This window comes from Lycium barbarum, chromosome 7 (assembly GCF_019175385.1).
Source record: "Lycium barbarum isolate Lr01 chromosome 7, ASM1917538v2, whole genome shotgun sequence".
Lineage (NCBI taxonomy): Eukaryota > Viridiplantae > Streptophyta > Magnoliopsida > Solanales > Solanaceae > Lycium > Lycium barbarum.
The window spans coordinates 120738583-120759914 of NC_083343.1; the positions used below are offsets into that span (position 1 = coordinate 120738583).

The window sequence follows — 21332 nt, forward strand, 5'->3', positions numbered from 1 at the left end:
AATTAAAATCAAATATTTATATTTTCTATACTATAAAGATTCTATACTTATGTACATCCGTATGAGGTATATCCACAAGTATGTATATTAAAAATATAATTATTAAAAGCCAAATAAAATTATAAATAATTTTTTTTAGGTACTTATGTCTTGTTACTATGCTTCATAACGGATATACCCCATAGAAGGTGTAAATGTAGGATTTTCATAATACAACAGTGGTGGATCTAAGATTTTCACCAAGGATCGGGGTTCGAAATATTACAATGTAGTGTCTGGAATTTGAACTTAGAATCTCGAAGTGAATTTTGAACCTCTTAAACCACTAATCCAACATTTATTCTTGTGTTCAATGAATTCTAAATATATATACACACACACACAAAAAAAAACATTTACCTTATGTATACAAAGTAATTTTGCCGAGAAGGTGTTGAAAATCTTATGGAAAATACTTGATCATGAACCTTGTTGGAAAGTACTTGATCACGAACTTTGAAGAAAATTCTTGAAAGCTTAAGGCATATCAATTAAGACACTGTCCTTAAGGATATTTCACCCAGTATAGGTATATCCCCCAGGATTCAACAAGCTCTTCCAGTATAAAACTAGGAGCCAAAATCTAACAAAGATTTCACAAAGAAGAAAACCCAGCATAATAGAATTTGGGGGAAAGAAGTTTTGTTAATCTTCATCTACTCCAAATGAAAAGAACTTGAGTATATATGGATAAAGGATGATCATCCTCATCAGAATAGCTAGCCCCCAACTCCAACGTTAATAGAAAGTTATTGCAATAATAAAGAGCTAGGCTAATAATGGGTCCAATAAAGGCTATTCAAGGAGTCATACGTTTTGCATATTTTACTCAAGGATCAATTTTCTGTTAGTATATAATCCTACAAAACAGACATTGGGTATATGAAGATAATTGGCAATGAATTGTAACATTAAATCATATAATGACTAATTAAGAATTTGGCCAACTTGAATAATAAGACTCATCGAATGATATTTAATGGAATGAATTTAGACAAGAATTTTTTTTTGAGATATCACATGAATTTTCCAATAGAAGGTTAGGGTGAACACCGTCCTGCCCCTCTATATCCGCCCTGAATATAGGTATATAAGTATTTGATTTTAAAAAATAAAAAGTGTATTTGGAATTGAGTTATATTATAAGGATATCTTATTAACCACAGAGCAGATAACTAGATTTCAACGAGACAATTACTTCATTAACAAAATAAGAAACAGTACTTTCACAACGTGGACGGTGGATCGTACGAAGGTATTATAGAAAGTAGAAATCACTTTTCTTGGTCATTGGTGTGTGTCTATATTTGTTTCTGCTGATGATTGACACTTGTCCATCCTTTTTACTTGGAAGTGTTGGAGCTCTAATGATCATAATTAATTAATTTTCCTTGGTTTTTGCTTAAAACTCTCTTCACTGAATGGTTCATTCGTAACGAGGAATCTTACTGGTTCCTTAAATCTTGTTCACGTGGGAGCTCATCCAACTAGACGTTACTAGTTCCCAACCCCTAGAAACATATTCGATCGAAGAATTTATATATTCTGATACACAATGTGGATACTGTACTAATTGTATAGTTCAATAATGGAGAAAACATATAAGTTCACTCTAAAATTTATCTTAAAAAGTTATTTATAGATCTTAACATTTTGGACAGTCTCTTACCCCTATATAATTGGTCGAAGTAAAATTAATACCTCTAAAGTAGGGGTTGCAAGTGATAATACAACTTGTATAGCACTACAAGAAAGTATAGAAATTGCAACAGCTTTTTTGGCAACAAAAATAATATAGTTGGCATAAGTCAATATTTGGCAACAACTTAATTTTATGATTGACATATATGATGAATCTTTTAAAAATGAACTTTTTTTTGTTGCCAAAAATTTAATTTTGTTGCCATATAGTATTGACTATTGTTGCAAAAAGTACTTTTGGCAACTAAGAAAAAAGTTATTGCACGTCGTTGTAATAACAACCGTTGGGAAAAAATTTATGCAATAACAAAAAAAATGTTGCCAAAAGTACTTTTTGCAACAATAACTTATCTATGGAAACAAACAAATTTTTGTTGCCAAATATGTAGTGCAAGGACATTCAAGTGATAATACAACCTGTAAGGTTCTACGAGGGGCGCGCAGAACTGGGACTCTTGTTAAGGGGATTCAAGAAGTTAAAGAGAATGCCTCTAGCGAGACTCAAATTCTGGCAACAATGGCTAAACATTATGCCGTTCAGCCATTGAGTTGAAGTTCATATTGTGTCAACATGATTCAAAACTTAATATTTATATATAAAAAAACAAATTGACCTTATATATATAGTGTAATTTTCCAAGGAAGAGTTCAATTGAACCCCCTTGCACACCTTTAGTTCCGCCCCTGAAGACCTTAAATAATGGGCTTAGAAGGTGCACTTTCCGTTTAGGGAATTGCACAGCAAGCAAGATTTATTTGGAAAGGAGAGGGAAGAGGTAGGGTGGCGTGAGATATGTAGGGTGAGAAAGAAGATGGAATGTGGAATTTTTATGAAAAAAGGAAGAAAATTTTAAGAAATATTCAGATGTGAAGCGGGTGTATGACTGGGTAATTTGGGATTTTGGGTCTGAGAGGGGGTGTTGGTTTCAATTTGAAGAAGAATAGAGGGTAACAGGTCATCCGTAAAGTTAAAGTGTGTCTCATTTGTTTTTATTAAGATTAGGACGTCTGAATTTGAATACACATCTGAATATTATGATGTCGTATGAAGATTTGAATACTACATAATTAAAGCTATTCATTTTCTCGTCATCTGAATGTATAAAACTTTTTTTTATTTAAAAATCAGCAGATACAAAATGCAAAAAATTACTAATTATCAATTCTAGCCTATTGAGGATGGTGCTTAATTGGCGGTGGTGTTGCCCGATAGTGGTGCTTATGGGTAGTAGATACAATGGTGCCCACGCTTTAAAATCCATTTATTTTGGATTTTTGATTAATTAATTTAAAAAGCACTTTTAAACCTGATCGTAGTGGTTACGATGGTGGGTAATGACCATAGTTGTTGTTGGTTTTTGATAATTATATATGGTGGATGATAGTGATAGCTGATGATGATGGTGAATGATAGCGGTGGTTGGCACGATATGTAAGTGGATGGTGGTGATTGGCGATATAAAAGGGTGATGGTAGTGATTGTTGATTGTAATTGGCAGGCTAAATTGTGGCTACATCGGTGGTGATAATTATAAATAGTGGCTAGTAATTGTTCTGTGGTGGTTGATGGCGACGCCGAGTATGGCTGAGGATTATGGTGATTCTAGGTGGTGTGTGGCAGTAATTGATAATAATGGATGACGATGATGATACCTAAATTGATAATGGTTGGTGACGATGTTGCTTAGCGGTAAAAATAGATGGGAAAAAGGTGAAATGTCTGATATTTGCAAAAAGTTCAGATAGTTCAAATTTACTTTATCTAATGTCTAAGTCATTTCATCATTTACATATTTTCAATGTGACATTGATAACATCTTTTTTTTTCTTTTTCTATTTTTCGCCCTTTTCCATCTTTTTCTTTTTTCTTTATTTCCACTTTTATTTGGAGAAAGAGAGAGAAGAATATAAGTGAGACAAACAAAAGACATTTGCCATGAAAATTAGAACTTTTAAAGGGCCGGTGCACGACTTCCTTTCCTGGTAACCTTAAAATCCAAAAGAAAACCTTAAAATCCAAAAACAGAAGCCATTATTACTCTGTCCTATTGGCATGTGGATGAATCTTTGTATCTTGTACAGTTGTACACTTGTACTAGTAGGTGGCGTTCTAAAGGATAATAATCTATGTTTACTTTATACCCCTTTGTCATCAAATAAATTACATTTCATAAAATTTGTTAATTTTACTAGGGCCCGTTTGGATATGATTTTTCTTTTCAAGAAGAATTTTCAAAGCAACATATGATTATACATTGGACAATTTTTGAAAAAAAAATAAAGATGAGTTTCAAGTTTAAAAAAGTTTGAAGAAGTGATTTCGATCAGTAATTTTTTTCTACTCACAAAACTTTTACTTGTTTTGAAGTTAAATGCATGTCCAAACACAATTTCAGTTTTAAAATAACTTTTTTTTTTTCTCTTTCAAATACTACTTCTCTTCAAATATAACATTTGTTATATAAACGCATACCTATTACTTCACAATTTGTAAAGATTAGAGAAAGCACCTCAAGTCTTTGAAAAGTATAACTCTCCAAGTCTCCATTAATAAACGTATGATAACATTTGAATTTTGAAGTCAGATATTTATTGGAATATGGATCCAACAACTCTTAACTCATGTTAGACATTTTAAATTCGTGTTTAGTCAAATACAGTAGCACAATAGAATAGATGGAGTACTATATTGCTGACAAGAAGAATCTTTTTATATTAACAATTGAAAGGTTAGTTTGATAGAAAAACATCTCATAAAGTTTAAAACTATAACGGTTCATTTCTATAATTTAATGATTTGAATGCACACATTATTATTCTCTGCACTCATGTTTCATAATATATCCAACATAAAATAAAACAAAAATCCTCATTTAACTTATACAAGTATATTACTTATGTGAAGAAGAAAATAGGCCACCAAACATTTTGTGAAACATGCTAAATTTTTATGTGTCTTCATATTTGGCTGTCTGATTTCTGTTACATTTTTGCATTTGATTACGTTCTTTTTTAGCCGAGGATCTATCGGAAACAACATTTCTACCCTATAAAGGTGAGGTAAGGTCTGCGTATATCTTATTCTCTCCATACCCCACTATGTGGGACGACTACATTGGGTATGTTGTTGTTTTGTGCTAAATTTTTATGTGAAAAAAAAATGAAATCAATTATTATCTTAACTAATAAAAATCCCAAAAGAGTAAGTAGTCATTTGGATATCAACCGGGTGATATGTGAAAAAAAAAATTAATGTTAAGTTATAAAAGGATATTTGTAAGTTTTGAATTTGTGTTTAAACGTGCATTCTACTTGTGAAAAATTGAAATTTTGTTTTAACTAGAGAAATTGGTCCTAACCAGTTTTTCGAACTTAAATTAAGTTTGGAGTAAGAACCTGACATATATAACCAAACAAATGTAAGTATTCTTTCATCCTTAACCAGAGAGGTCTCGAGTTCGAGTCTCCCTAAGTATGAAGTCGTTTTTGTTAGGAAGCGCTTCACCTCCCCAATCTGGGAGAAATGGATTTTTGGCCCTTTACAAATTTTTTTTTTTTTAGTTTTATGACCTTTTTACAAGAGATTTTATTTTTTACACATAAGAAATCTAAAAAAGACATTTTCTTCTACTCAAATTATAAGAGGTCAAGAGATCTTATTTTCTCAATATGGAACTTTCCGACGCGAATTAAGGTTTAGTTGGGCCTAAATGTGAGTACCAGACATAAGGACGAAAAACATTTTTTTTTTTGCGCGAATTGCCCTTCTTTTGGGGTGGTCTTTAAATTTTGCCCCTCATATTTATGGTCTTTAAATTATGCCCCTCATATTGCTGGTCTTTAATTTTTTCCCTTCGGGTTGCAACCCTAAGCGCTCACGCAGAAATCATGAGGTTCTGGGTTCGAACCCCCGCTCAAGCATAAATTAAAAAAAAATTGCAAGGCAAGGTTTGGGTCGCGTGTATGCCGGACCCGGCATACACTTGTTAAGGAATTACCAAAGTTATGCCGGACCCGGCATACTCATGCCTTATGGGCAGACTTGGCATAAGTATGCCGGGTCCGGCATAACTTTGGTAATTCCTTAACAAGTTTATGCCGGATCCGGCATACTTATGGACAAACTTTTAATGGGCAAATTTTTAGTTAAACCTTAACTAAAAGTCTTTTCCTAGTTATGCCTTATGAGACAGACTTTTAGTTAAGGCACAACTAAAAGTATGCCCCATAAGGCGGAACTTTTCCTTAAGACATAACTAAAAATTTGCCTTATAAGACAAAGTCTATGTCTTAAGGAAAAGTTATGCCTTATGGGACATACTTTTAGTTATGCCTTAACTAAAAATCTACCCCATAAGGCATAACTAGGAAAATACATTAGTTAAGGCTTAACTAAAAGTTTGCCCATAAGTATGCCGGACCCGGCATAAACTTGTGAAGGAATTATCAAAGTTATGCCGGACCCGGCATACTTATGCCAAGTCTACCCATAACGCATAATTATACCGGGTCCGGCATAACTTTTGGCAATTCCTTAACAAGTGTATGCCGGTGGGGACATAGTGAAATTTAAACTCTGTCTTGCGAATTTTTTAAAAATTTTTGACTGAGTGAGGGTTCGAACCTGAAACCTATGGATTTTAGGCAAAGGGCAAAATTTAAAAATTTTAAATATGAGGGGCAAAATTTAAAGACCACCTCAAAAGAAGGGCAATTTTGTGAATTGCCCAGAAAAAAAAAAATCATGTCCAAGCCGACCCTAAATCATCAGTCAACCCACCCAATGAAGGGGTAAATCCGTCATCCAAAAATCTCACAGAAAAGGAAATTTATTTAAATGGAAAGAATACTATTTTAGCACTACAATTACCACGCGTCAGTGATCTATTGACGGCGGCGCTTTTTTCAGAACTTTTTATCAAATATACTAAATCAAGTATTTCACTGGAACACGTGGCATTAAGACACAAAATACCATTAGTGGTTTTATAAGGAATCCACTCTTCTTTCTCCCTTTATTATCCTTTACATTACATACACTTTCCTCATATAGAATATCCTAAGAAGACTACTGCAATCTGCAAAGCCCTCATTTTTGTCTCCATCATCAGTACAAATATATTCCACAAGTAAGTTTTCCCCTTTTCCCACTTTTTCGTTTCTTTAATTTCCTCGGAAAATCAAATGGAAAACTCCCTCGTTTTCCTCATTCCAACTCTGAAATCCGTACATTAGAGCTGCATTCAAAATTTTGAATCCAGAAAACAACTGTTGTGATTCTAGGTGCAAATTAAGTATATATAAATAATATTTTCTTCAGAGTAAACTATTTATATAACTAGTTATATATATATTATGTACATATAAGGTTCAAATAGGTGCAGTCAAATTTCTGCTAAAAACTGCATCCCATGTATTTGTTTCTACCTTTTTTCAGTGTGTGTTGGGGTTTTAGTATGCTCATATAGACTTGCAAATACAAACCCGGATCTAAGATTTTAATTTTATTAGTTTAGGACCTAGGTTTTGACCAATGAACCTATCACCTTGTTTGAGTTTTAGATTCATTTTTGACTATTTTCAACAATTTCAATGAGTCTCCTATAAGTTTAGGCTAAAAGTTATGGGTTCAAATGAACTCAGTACTACTAGATTCACAAGTGTATGTTTCTGATTTTTTGTATATATGCGTGTGCATACATATATATAGAGAGATCGCGATGGGGAGAGGAAAGATAATGATAAGAAGGATCGACAATTCAACGAGCAGGCAAGTGACATTCTCGAAGAGGAGGAACGGATTGTTGAAGAAGGCCAAGGAGCTAGCAATCCTATGTGATGCGGAGGTTGGTGTTATCATCTTCTCCAGTACTAGCAAGCTCCATGAATATTCAAACACCAGGTTCTTTCCAATATCTCTTTGACTTTTTTTTCTTTTCTATCTAGCTATATATAGATCCTAGTAAGTAATTTTGAAGTGTTAGTGATTTTATCTTGGTGTTTAACGTATTTATATGGATTAGATCTACGTGCTTAATCATTTTGACTATATAAATTTGTATCTTTTTGAATTTTGAAGTAACTTAAAAGGCTATCAAATAGCTAAGTTCAGGAATAACACTACTAGAAACAGAGATTTTTCTCACTGATATTCAGTGGAAAATTTGTGTTATAAAACATGATTTTCCCATATCATTCCCATTAAACTAGCTTAGTGGAAAAACGCATGGTGGGAAACAAGTTTTCCATTGAAACACTGGGAAACTTTCTAATTTTTTTCGTTTGAAAAGACTACTGTTTAGGTTTTTCCTACCGACATTCAGAGAATAGCCACTTAACATTTTTCAGTGGAAAATAGTGATTTTTTAGTAGTGTAATTAAGACTTGATAATTTAAGGGGTGACCAAGTTTGGGGAGAGTCTTTAGATATCTGCCATTAATTAATGTAGTGTTGATTCTAATGTGTGTTTTCCGTTTGCCATAGAAGTTCAACTAAAATAACTAGTCTAGGATGAGCATATAACTCGAGATTTTATGATCCAAGCGATCCATTTTAAAGAATATGCTACATTTAAGTGCACATTTTCTGTTTAATTTGCTATGTGTGTCGCTTAAGGTGCTAAGTATTAGGAGTATATTTTGGATTAAGACTTAACTATATATAATGTGCAAAGACAGTCTCATATATGCTCTTTTGGTAATCTTTTGCCTAATCAATGTGTTAGCATACTTGTTCATAAAAGAGAACGATGTTCTAAAAATCTTTAATTTAATCAAAGTTTAAGTTTCCCTAAAGTAGCGTGAGTCAACTTGCAATATCTTGTGGCTTTGTTCATCTTGAAGAGGCTCGCCTGTATTTCCCCAAATAGTAAACAAACAACATCTCTTTAATGACAGTGATATTTCACGGCAAAGTTCTTCTTCAATTCATTTTTTCCTATTTTTCTAACATTATCTGGAGTATTGGGAAGTCTTGTTCCTAATTTAGTAATCGTGGAATTTGAACTTAAGTTGACACTGTTATATTCCGAGCTAGCTCATCTTTATTCCTTTTTTTCTAAATCAAAGTATTAAGAACCTCTATTTGAATTTGGGTAAAGCTGGAAAGTCTATTGATATACAAAAAGCTAAAAAGGTCCTTACACATTCTCCTTTTATTTTACATATATATCAATTTCTCTAAGGTTTTTCTATCACGAGTTTCTGTTGTTCGAGAACACAAGCATCTATGCCATTGAATGTATATCGACACAACAAAGTTTGAACATCAATGGCTTACTCCCACAAAGTTTGTGTTGTTGTCCATGTTGATTTGTCTCGTGTTAGTAAAGTTATTTTGGATATATATCTCAAAATAGTTGGACTTGAACAAAAACTTTAAAAGATTACCTTAGACACTGGAGGATCAGTGAACTACGTAAAACAAATAGTTGCTTCTGAAGTTGATTAAATTTGACTAATTGGTTCTTCTACATTGAGCAAATTTTGGATTATCAGTGCTAACGAGAAGTTCTATAGCTAAAACATGTGCTCATGGAATATCAAACAGCAACAATAATACCTTCAATCTCGAACAAGTTAAAGATCAGCTATATGAACCTCACTGATGTCACACCCCTACCAGGAGTATGACGGCCTCCGACCCGTAGGCCGGGAACCACCTGACTCATCCGTGACTTTGAACATTATAAACCATAACTCAAAGAATATCTGCACGTAGAAAAGGCCCAACATAGGAATATCCGCTCATTCAGCACATATGTACATATGCAGACCGACAAGGTCGCCACAACATAATGTATTTCATAAAGCCGGGAAGGCTAACAGTAAAGTATCAAGAGCTCAAAATAAGGCCGACAAGGCCACCAATATATTATACAACAATATGAACCGGTGGAGCTATAAAACATCTAACTATACACACACGTCTACGAGCCTCTACATAGAATACAAATGATCATAAGGACAATACCAAATAGACTGCAGCTCCGAAGTAAGTGGAGTGCTCCTGAGAATCCGCTGAGAGAACACCTACGGGTCTGATCCGTCTTTCTACCTACCTGCAGGCATGAGCGCAGCGTCTACAAGAAGGGACGTCAGTACGAATAATGTACTGAGTATGTAAGGCATGAACAACAACATAATATAGACATGAAAGGTAACATGGAATAAAAGAGATAACCTGTACATCTGGATGCCTCATAAGGTGGATGCCATGCATGCTTAGCCTTTAAAAAAATATATTTTTATATATATACATAGTACCATGCCCGGCCATTAAGGCTCGGTGTCATATATGTAGTATCATGCCCGGCCATTAAGGCTCGGTATCATATATATAGTATCATGCCCGGCCATTAAGGCTCGGTGTCACATATATAGTATCATGCCCGACCATTAAGGCTCGGTGTTATCATCATTAGCCCGCGTCCGGGGCAATATCATAACATGCCCACTGCAATGGTGTGCACATCTACGTGCCATGCCCGACCGATTATAGGGCGGCGTGGTGTGAGAAAATACATATATATATATATATATATATATATATACATAAAGCATGCATGAGAGCCAAATAAGAGCTATAAATACATCAGAGTGACGTAAGGTCAGTAACCTACGATTATATTATGGAATAATCATCATCGTTCTATCTCACCTTGAAGGAACAATTATTATAAGGCGAGATCAATAACAATGAATAAAAATCAAGAAAATCACGAAAATAACTCAACATTCTCATATTTACATTGAAATCATAAGCTTGGGACTTTTAAATATGAAATCATCATCATCGTCGTAATCATCATAAAAACATTCTCATCTTTAGCATCGTCATTAACATTGTAAAAACATGTCCGTTGTTGTTGTCAGAAAAGCTTATAGAATCATAAATCTTTGACTCGGAAAATAGGGACATTTTGGAAAACATTTATGGATTATCAAGAAAGAAGTCATACCTTTGAATCATGAACTTTAACTTTTGGAAGTAAGGAGGTTATGAAACATATGTAGGGAATTATAACATAGGAGTTTCTAGAAATAGGATCATCGCCATCATAAAACATACTTATCTTTAGCCTCATAAGAAGTCTAAGAATCATGAATCTCTAGCTTTTGAGAATAAGGACATTTTAGGAGACATGTATGGGTTCACAAGAAAGGAATCATGCCTTTGGAAAGAAAGGGTCTAGCCTTAACATACTTGTTCAACCTCCAGTTATCCACACTTATTCGTCCGAATTCGTGAGTCTACATTTAAGAGGATTCACACAATCGTTAGACTCATCGTTATACGCTTGTCTTAGTCCTTCAAATAAATCCATTTATAATCTGTCGAAATTCGGGCAGCACCTCCCCTGTTTATATGCATAGCCGAAATCACAATATCAACAAAACAATAACTACAACAGCACCAACATCAACAACATCATCATCAATACCAAAATATTCCATAAAACATCCCACGCGATGTTTGTCCAATTTCTCAACCAACAACTTTATTATACAACCATTTTATCACTCTATCTTCGTAAATAAACCAAAAGTAATATTAATAAGGAGAGATTCATACCTTATTTTTGTTAAAACAGCGATATCTTCACTATCCACCTTGAATCCGCCGCAAAACCATACTAGAATCACATCTATGTGTTTATCTGAGCTTCAATTAATACTCCGTCACTTGAAAATTGCTTACTTTTCGATTCCCTCACTCCCTCTTCAAATTTTCTAGAATTTTCTGGGCAAATATGGGCTAAAATCTAGTGAAAAAAGAGGGTTCTTACCCTTTTTATAAGGGTGAAATTCAGGTCGTGTTCACTGTAGCAGCACTGTAGCAGTCCGGTTACTGTAGCAGTACTGTATTACGCATTTCTGCTCTGTCAGCTTGACTTGTAACGTCCATAATTCTCTATTCCGACGTCGTATCGATGAACGGTTTGTTGCATTGGAAACTAGACTCGACGAAATTCATTTTAAGATTTTGAAACAACTTAAAACTCCTAATATACCTGAAGATATATCCCTCCAAAGTTGACCCAAAATTCCATCCTTAATTCTGCCAACTTTTTCCAATTTTTCGACAAACTTATTTTCGTTAATTTGCTTGGTCCCAAAATCTTCCGGAACTTTGATTACATGATGTTTATCACTAATCATACTTGATAATGGTCATGTCCTTTGGTTCCAAGGCTGTCCTTCTCGGTTATAACTTACGAGATCGTAATTCGTCCTTTACTTTGTTGTTACATACTTCCCATGGCTTATACCTTCTAAAACTTCATGAGACGTCTCCGATACTCCATTATTACGATGAAGTACGTGGCATGCTCATGCTTTGCAAGTGCAGGGTGTAACAACTGACCAGGTTTCCTCATTTAAATTCATTTCATGGTAATATTCCTTTAAAAAAAAAAAAAAAAAAAGGAGGAAAAAAACTAGAAGTTCACTATATTTCCTATTAGCATAAGAATCTCTAATAAGGCTAAAGACTCTACAGAAGTATAAGACCTAAAGTAGACATATTACATGACATATTCCGACTAATCGTATGCTAGTATAAATTTTGTTCGTTTTCTAAGCCTGCACCGATTTCAAAATCATCAAACCTAGACCAAAAGACTTGGAAGATGTGGCAATTATATATTTTTTTTTCGACGGCGTGACATCAAGCAAACTTCAACGTTCCTTGACTATTCCATTAGATAATTCCAGCCTCCTACCAGCACAGATAAGGGATAATTCTGTCTACTAAAACTTAGGTAAATGAGAAGAAATCACCCAGATGTGAACATTCTATTAGAAAAAGCTTGCCACAATCTAAATCTCATAAAAATTCACCCTCTATCACGCTCCAAAATTCGTTAATCACATATGACCCACTCCATACACTATCCGTATCGAGCGAACCAATCTCATATGCGAAATCATTAATCAAAAATCCATACATAAAACCTTTTGATATACATGATGAAAATAAAATAAAAAGTAATGTACCTTCATGTATGTCGCGTATGAAATCAATATTTACAAAGTTATCCATGGGGCATCCACGACAAAAAATGAGACTAATCGCATGCACATATTTACTTGAAGAAATAGAACAAACATGTATTGCACGTGTAAAATCTGTGCCAATCCTATATAAATATTATACCATAACGGTATTCAAAAGTTGGTACATGAAATTTTAAAGAATTAGAATGAAATTGTAATGAGAAGTAATCCATGTGAAAATTTTGATGCATATATTTGTGTCAAGGGTCTTGAATATGTAACTGCTCGAGATATTATTTTGTCGCTTTATGTAGAAATTATCGATAATACACAACATATAACTAATTTACCAATTAATTTTCACCCACATTGGGTATATACACCAACCCAGTATCCTTTTTTATTTGGGTTGATTACGGAGGTATTGAGTCAAATGTTGAGAGCGACTAGCTTGGGGTGGATAAATGGATTCAGAATTGATGATGATGATGAAGGCAATAAGATGGAGATTTCACATGTACCATATGATGATAATATCCTATTATTTTCTAAAGCACATAATATCTCTATTTGAGGGTAATTATGCTGCTTTAGAAGTTATTTCTAGACTGAAGAACATTTGTCAAAAAGTAGTATTTTTTTGTCAACGCACAAGATTCAATTGATGAATATTTGAGATTTTGGGCCGTAAAATAAAAACCTTTCCCACCACAATTTTGGGCTTTCTTTGGATGCGAAGAGAAAGGAAATGGGTGTATCAACATTTTTCCCTTGACGGACGATTACCTTTGATTAATAATGTATTGGATGACATTCTTATTGTTGAAAAAGTAAACTAGATTCATCTCAAGTACATGAGTTAACTACTTAGTTCATGTATTAAGAAATCAATGAGGATGCATGTATAATTTCGTTCATGTACTGAGAAAGATAAGAAGTCCAAGATTAAATTAATACATTGTGTCTCCTATTGTAAAAATATTGGCAATGTATAAAGTTTGCTAGCAGTAACCATTCTTAGTCCTTATCTCTAAGAATCAAACTCCAGATCTCATCGCCATCCTGCTCACGCAAATGTATAAAGAGGTTAGAAAGCTTTCAATCCATTCGTAATATTAACTTTCAATAAAGAAGAAAGCTTGTTCTAACAAGAATTTTCGACCTTTTTCTTTATTTATATTAGAAATATGCCTAAACAGTTCTTTAAATACGTTAGCATTGTAGCCATTTTATGTAGTCAAGTTGACCTAAGTAAAAAAAAAAAATCATTTTCCTCACTTGTCTTCACAAGAAAATGATTTTTCAACATTTGGTATCAAAGCTACTTGTCTTGAAGTACAAGTGGAGAACCCAAATTTTGAAAATTCAAAATAATGAGTATACTTAATTGATATGAATGTAAATGAGATTAACTACAATAGCTATGGGAATGTTGGACTAGAGAAGCACCAGAATTTTCAACACTTAGTATCAAAGCTACTTATCTTGAAAAATATATGAAGAAACACATATTCTAGAAGATTTGAAAGAATGAATATACATATTTATATGAACGAGATTAACGATATAACTATGAGGATGTTGGACTAGAGAATTACCAACTTGAAGAAATTCTTTTGGTAGGTGAAATTACTAAGATTTCAGTTAAATTATTTTTGAAGGATTTTTCTAGGGAAAGGAGCCTAACAAATGTGTCAACCCTAGAAAAACATTTGCTTATGAAATAGCTGCCCGACGACGAATCTTGAACAGAGAGGTATTGAATGATGTAACTTTCATGAGAAAGATGAATGAGAAAATCTACATTCTCATCTATTGAAGGATCGATGTAGAGATCATGTCTGCGAAGATTTTTTTATGTGGAACCCAAGTGAAAATAAAGATGACGATTAAGATGATGACGAGGATGAGGATAAGGGAATACAAGGAAGAATTAAAGGATGACAGGGTTGTTACAAGAGTTATGTATACGACCATTGAATTCACGATTTAATTTGTGGTAGTTGTCGTTGCAAAGTCCAAGAATTTTGACATCATGATCATTGATGAACCTGACTATTTTCAAGTCCATGAAGAAAAACGAAATGAACCAAAACAAGAATCAATTGCACAAGCTTTGCAACCAAAACTTTCTATCACGACCCAAAACTAAAAGTTGTGATGACACTTATTCCCACCCGATAAGTAAGCCAATCCGACCATTTAGACAAGTGAGGGATGGCTCAGTGGTTAAGCACCTCCACCCATGACCGGTAGGTCCTGGGTTCGAGTCACACTGGAGGGAAAGTGTGGAAACACTATAAATCCTCCTAAAATGGGAGGGGGGAAAAAATCCGACCATTTACCAAACCAATTAAGTTAAAGATGCAGAAAGCAAGAGATAAGTCAAATGCCTAAATACTATGTCTTTCATTAAGAAATAGGTGCGGAAATACAAATACCACCCAAGACAGATGTTATGTGTACCAAAGCCACTACGAATACAATACAAGGCCAAAATTCATTGATACACTATCTAGGTACAAATGGAAGACATGAATAAATAAAAGATAGAGGGAGAAGGGTGATGCAGATCAAGCAAACAACTCACCACGATCTCCTGAAATCACAGTATCAAACTCAAATGGCTCTGCGGACCCAACTCGAACTTGGAACCTAATCTGCACCACCAAGAGTGCAGCAAGTGTAGCATAAGTACAACCACTAGTACTTTATATGTATCATAGGCCGACAGCGAAGGAAAACACGTATAAGCTATAAAGACCGAACACATAAGTACCGATCAACTAAAACAAGTATGTCACCAACATACAGTACAAGAGATTATTCATGCTTCAAGTAACAACCGCAAGCAAGCATGAATACAAGTAAAGTAGTATAAGAATGAATGAACGAATGTAATGCAATGCCCTGGCTAATATCTATCCCGATACACACATGCTATAGGCCATGCCATATAGTCATGATCTTTGGGGACTCACTAAGTCCATATACTTGTCACTATACGGCCAGGGTCATTTCCCTTCGGATTGTGACCACTCACTGTACCGCCCGACTTTACCACCGTACTGTGAGAACCTCACTATACCGCCTGACTTTACCACCGAACTGTGAGAACCTCACTATACCGCTCGACTTTACCACCGGACGATGAGAACATACGATACTGATCTGTTGCAGGTGTGGAACCAGAGCCAACCATAATATCATCCATTGCAAGCGTGCAACCTGAGCCAACTATATGCAAGTGTATGATATGACACATAAGAAAATAATCATTTCAAATTAGGACTTAATAGCAAACAAGTTCATCAACATGTTATCGCAAGTGTATAAGATCCCTTTTTCCTGAACCGTGAGAAGATCACTCTTATCTTTATCCTGGCTTTTTAGACCATCTCGTATCTCATTTTCACCACTTATTCATCAAGTATATAAGTATGAATGAGTATATCATGCATAACATCATATGCCAACAATATCATGAATATAGGATATGCGTAGCCATGCCTTTACATAATATCAACTCAAATACAAGGATGATTCCTCTTTCATGAATTATATGATATGGAGTGATGAAGACAAAATGAATCAATTCTCACAAGTTTTAAACATGACCATCATAGCCCAAATAAACAACAACCATACCAACCTAGTTGATTTATCACCACAACCATTAATGCCCATAGGCACATCATGATTTCCTCGTCAGAATAATCTACTTTGCATTAATTACCCGAACAAATACACCGGCACCCACCCAAGTGTTCATCAAAATCATTAAGGTGGACCCCCTTTCACGCCTACTACCCCCTCAATATTTAGAAACTATATACGTCCTCCAATCGGAGTCGTAAAGAGTAAACTGTAACCTACCTTGAATCCGAACAGGAGCCACGAACCCTCAAGCCAGAGCCTTTTCTTTACGAAGTGCTTCCGAACGATCAAAGTCTATCAAATATGAATTCTACATTAACATACGAGTCTATATACACCTATGTTGATATACCTCTAATCGGAACCTAAGATAGCCAAACCTGAGCCCCAAGGGCAAAACTATAATTTTGTTGCAAAATCAGGTTCGATTTAGTCAAAATAGTACTCTATGAGGTTAAACAAGTCCAATGATACCCATATTGCCATACTTTAATTCGGAAACCAAAAACAAACCTAAAGGTAACCCCGAGCCCCAAAGCGCAAAACTAAAATTTTATTTGAAAATCGGTTTAACCATAACTTATATCGTCTAGATCCAGAATATCACCGAATTCCATTTATGCCTCGATCCTCAAATCGAGATTTTTCATTCTCTTATCCTTAGGGCTCAAATCCCAACTTCTACAACCCAAACACGGATAAAAATAACAACCAACAGAATTAATCATGGAGAAACACCAAAATAAAGATTAGATACTTACCCATTGTTGATACGAAATCAACGCCACGAAAAATACCTCAAACGGAGCTCTAGAACACAAAATATGCTTAAAATACTAAATGGACGAAGTCTCAATTTTTAAGTACTCCGGGCCTTCACACCCGTAGGCCCCAACTTCACACCTGCGGACTTCTTTTTCGCACCTGCATGGTCGCAGTTGCAGACCCTACTTTGCACCTGCAATGCAACAGCACCAGCAATCCTCTCTGACACCAAAGTGGCCATAACTTCCTCATGAGTCGTCCAAATTCGATGATTCTTTTTGCAAGGGTTCCGTAATCACGATACGAATTTAATGGTTCAATCGAAACATAAATCAAAGGTTATTTGCTCTATATGTTACCCTTTATGGCCAAAGAAACGACGCCGAAACTTCAAACACGAGCGCGACACAACCCAAATCCATACGAAACCCATCGGAATCTCACCAAAACTTGCAGAAAAGTCCAAAATGATCATACGAACTTGTTGAAACTTTCAAAACATCGACACGGGATCGTCTTGGCCCGATGTTGACCGTGATCAACTCCAAATCATCTCAAAAAGCTAATTTCTTAACCAACTACCTAACTCACTCCCGAACCTCTCGGGAACTAAATTAACGACTTGACTAAGTCATACATTACATTCCAGACCTAATGGAATCAACGAAATTTCAAAAAGACTCATTTATCCCCAGTGTTGACTTTGGTCAACCATTCTTATTTCTTAACTTAAGAATTTCCAAAATATCATTTTCCTAACCCAAAACTCACCTGAAAGCTCCGGGAGTCGAGCCATACACTCCGGCAAGTCATAAACATCAAACCCTGTTTTCACTTTTTCTATCTCACTTTTTGATTTTTGATTTTTCAACTTAATTTTTATTTTTATGAAAACAGCTCCATTTCGATTTGATCAAGTGTGCCACCGGTTTAGATTTTTATGTGTCGCGTCAGATCCTTTTAGTTGAGTTTTTATTTATCAGGTAAATTCAAAAAATATATGGGATTCAATTTATGACATTATGTGATTATCCATTATGAGATGTTACTCTTTTAGAGCAAATTTGATTGTATGTTTCACGTAAATTAATCAAGTTGGATGATTTTTCTGGTTTTGGAAATTGGGAATATAAATCATATTTCAATTTTTTTTTTGTTTTTAGCAAAAAATACATTTAAACAACCAAATATTCTTTGCAAAAAGTGTAACCAAACACAACTTCAACTTCAAAAAATCCAAATAAAGTGACAAATATTTGGTTTCGATGGCCGTTTCCTGCTTAAATTCATCTCAACTACATGAATTTACTTAGCTCATATATTAGGAAATCAATGAGGATGCATATAAGAATTTGTTCATGAACTAGGAAATATAAATGCTCAGGATTAAATTAAGATACATTTATTAAATTAGATATATACTGAAAAGTTCTATAAATACCAAGGCGTTATAGTGACCCACCCAATTTTAATACTTACATTACATACCTAATAGATGCATTTATTAGATTAGATATTTACTAGAAAAGTTCTATAAATACCAAGGTGTTATAGCCACCATTTTCAATACCTACATCACATACCTAATATCTATGTTTCCCATGCCTAATAAGGTGGGGAATCAAATTGAGGGAATGAGGAAAAATTTCTTTAGGATGACAATATGAAAAAGGAAAAATCCATATGTTTAAGGGTGTGTCTGATACGAAGGAAATTCTTTTCCAAAAAAATGTTTTACCTGAAAAATATTTTTCTTATTTATTTTTTGGTATTTGACAAATAGTAAAAAATATTTTTCGAAGAACATTTATATGTAATCTATGCAAATACTATGTGGGTGGTGCTGGAGGGTTAGGCTGGGAGTCCAACGTAAGGGGGGGGGGGGGGGGGGGTTAAGGTTGGGACCAATACTATTGTATTGGAGCTGAAAGACACAACTTGGAACTGCTATGCTAAAAGTAGAAGAACTCTTACAATTAAGAACAGGTAAAATGATCCAACTACCTATAGCATGATGAATAAGGACATTAAATTGAGCTAGCATAGCATTATATTAGAGTGGTCTGAGAAACAGGTCACATATTTGGGTACTCAGACCTTGTTGGCAGAATTTGCTATACTTGTTTGAATGATCCCATTTAAGAGGTGGAGGTGGAGGTGGGGAGGAGATAATTAATATGAAATGTCATTTATGGAACTTGTTCTTCCTACTCTCACCAAGGAAGTCATTTTCCTAAGTTTTAAGAAACTTGTTTCCAAGAAAGAATGTTTTCCTCCGGACAGAACACCCGAGAAATGGGAAACTATGACAAAGAGCAAGAGAGGAATGTTGAACTTCATTATAAAAGCCTTCTTCGTAAATAACTATGGAGATTGGACGATGGGAATGAGGCAATGTGGAAGAATGTCTCTCACCAAAAACGGTAAGGGTGACTATGAGCGTTCATCTTCTAGAGCTGTTGTGGGATTTTATAAGCATATCATGGTATTCTGGAGTGATTTCAAAAGCTGCATAAAATTGAGAACTGGAATGGAGCTAAACCAAGGTTGTGGACTGATTTATGGGATGATTATGACTCATGGATTAATTCCCAGCTACCTTCAACATAGTGTTAAGGAGCCTTATTGCTGACTGCATCTCTAATACTGGCTAGAATCTCCAATTAAGAAGAGAATTATTTGACTGGGAAGTGAGCAAACTAGTTCAGTACTTAAAAAGCTGCAGAGTATGAAGATACATGAATTTGCGCTTGCATTGGACAAGGCCACAAATCTTAAAAGGTTTGTTATGTAAGTTGGCAAGCACAACATGTACAGGAGTCAAAAGAAGACGTGAAAGGCTAGTCCTAATTTTATTGCATTGACAATGTAGCTTGAAAGGAACAAAAGATGCTCGAAGGAAGAAAAAATCAATTGTATGTGTTAAGTATAGATGTATTCAGAATTTAGTATATTGGTTCGGAGAAAAGTTTGTACCCTAGTGCTAGAAACGTTGGATATGCTTGAGACGTTTGTTGCGTAGGATCGTCATATGTGCTACTGTTTTTGGTACCTATGAGCAAGAGAATGTCAACTTAACAAAACTTCAGACGCTGGAAGCTCAACATAGATTCAAGCTTAATTTCACTCTTAGGCAGCTCCTGAACACACTATTAACAACCAAATAAATCCAACAACAAAATCCAAACTCAAACCTGATCAAAGAGATCAACAGAACCTGGTTTGAGTTATTCCTTGTCAACAACTTGGCCTATTGATCAGAGCACCACCACCAATGGGCCGAAATGTGCAGACAACCCCAAAACAGCAAACCTGATCAAGATCCGACAACCCACACGCCTTGACGGACCGGTAAGTAAGAGAGTAAGAGACAGAATAAAGAAGTCGGTGGCGCATGAAAGCCAGTTGTTGCGCATCCAGCCACTAAAAAAGTTACTTCCAGCCAAAAATGCTATCCACTCCTTCCTGAAGTGGTGGCTAGACAATGTGGTCACTCCTTAAAGGTGACTCAAGAAACCCGAACTCTTCTCTCAAAAGCAAGTAAAAAAGAAGTGAAAATTATGAGCCCTGATGGCTCTGATACCATTGCAGTGCAATGGACTTATGTTTCTGTGTTTCTATTCATGCACAAGATATTTATACAGCTATATAACTGACTCAACCAAAGGAAACAAATCAAAACAAATAACAGGCAAGATCCTACAAATCTATTCAAATGATTTTGTTAACTATATAAGTAAGGAATATATTTACATGCCAATTTACAGATTTTACATTTTGTAACAATAAATATGCATTTTAGACACTTAGAATAGTATGTTGTTCCTTTTTTCTTTACACCACATTTATGATTTGTGCATGTTCGATGATGACATTGGATCACAGACTTGCTAATCGGTTTGTCTTTCTCCTTGGACAATTGTGCAGATTTTGACTTGTCATCTAGCCTCGAGAATAGTTTAAGCCTGGGAATGAACATAGGTTCTCTGCAAAAAAGTACTGCTAGAAGTACTTTTACAAACTCAACCAGGACCTTAAAAATCTCTCAACAGTATGAATCAGATTGGAATTCTCCACCATATAATGGGAAGATTTATAGGGAGGATGAACTATTTTACTAAATGTTGTCATATTTTGCATTTGACCTCTATGATATTCCCAAACTGGAAGTA

At 34.8% G+C, this 21332-nt stretch overlaps 1 protein-coding gene and 1 long non-coding RNA gene across 4 annotated transcripts in view; one reads left to right on the forward strand and one right to left on the reverse strand.

The window, feature by feature from the left end:
• The first annotated feature begins 6785 nt into the window (after nucleotides 1-6785).
• LOC132604032 (MADS-box transcription factor 23-like) overlaps nucleotides 6786-21332 on the forward strand; it is a 31342-nt gene continuing 16795 nt past the window's right edge. The window contains exons 1-2 of the mRNA XM_060317352.1: nucleotides 6786-6869; nucleotides 7451-7642. Coding sequence (XP_060173335.1) covers nucleotides 7461-7642 — 182 coding nt within the window. The 5' untranslated portion in view covers nucleotides 6786-6869; nucleotides 7451-7460. The remainder of the gene's footprint in view (nucleotides 6870-7450; nucleotides 7643-21332) is intronic.
• LOC132604033 (uncharacterized) overlaps nucleotides 13594-21332 on the reverse strand; it is a 30918-nt gene continuing 23179 nt past the window's right edge. For all 3 annotated transcript variants that reach the window (XR_009568621.1, XR_009568622.1, XR_009568620.1), the window contains 2 exons: nucleotides 15329-15398; nucleotides 13594-13800 (listed from right to left, as the gene is read on the reverse strand). This is a non-coding gene — a long non-coding RNA (uncharacterized LOC132604033). The remainder of the gene's footprint in view (nucleotides 13801-15328; nucleotides 15399-21332) is intronic.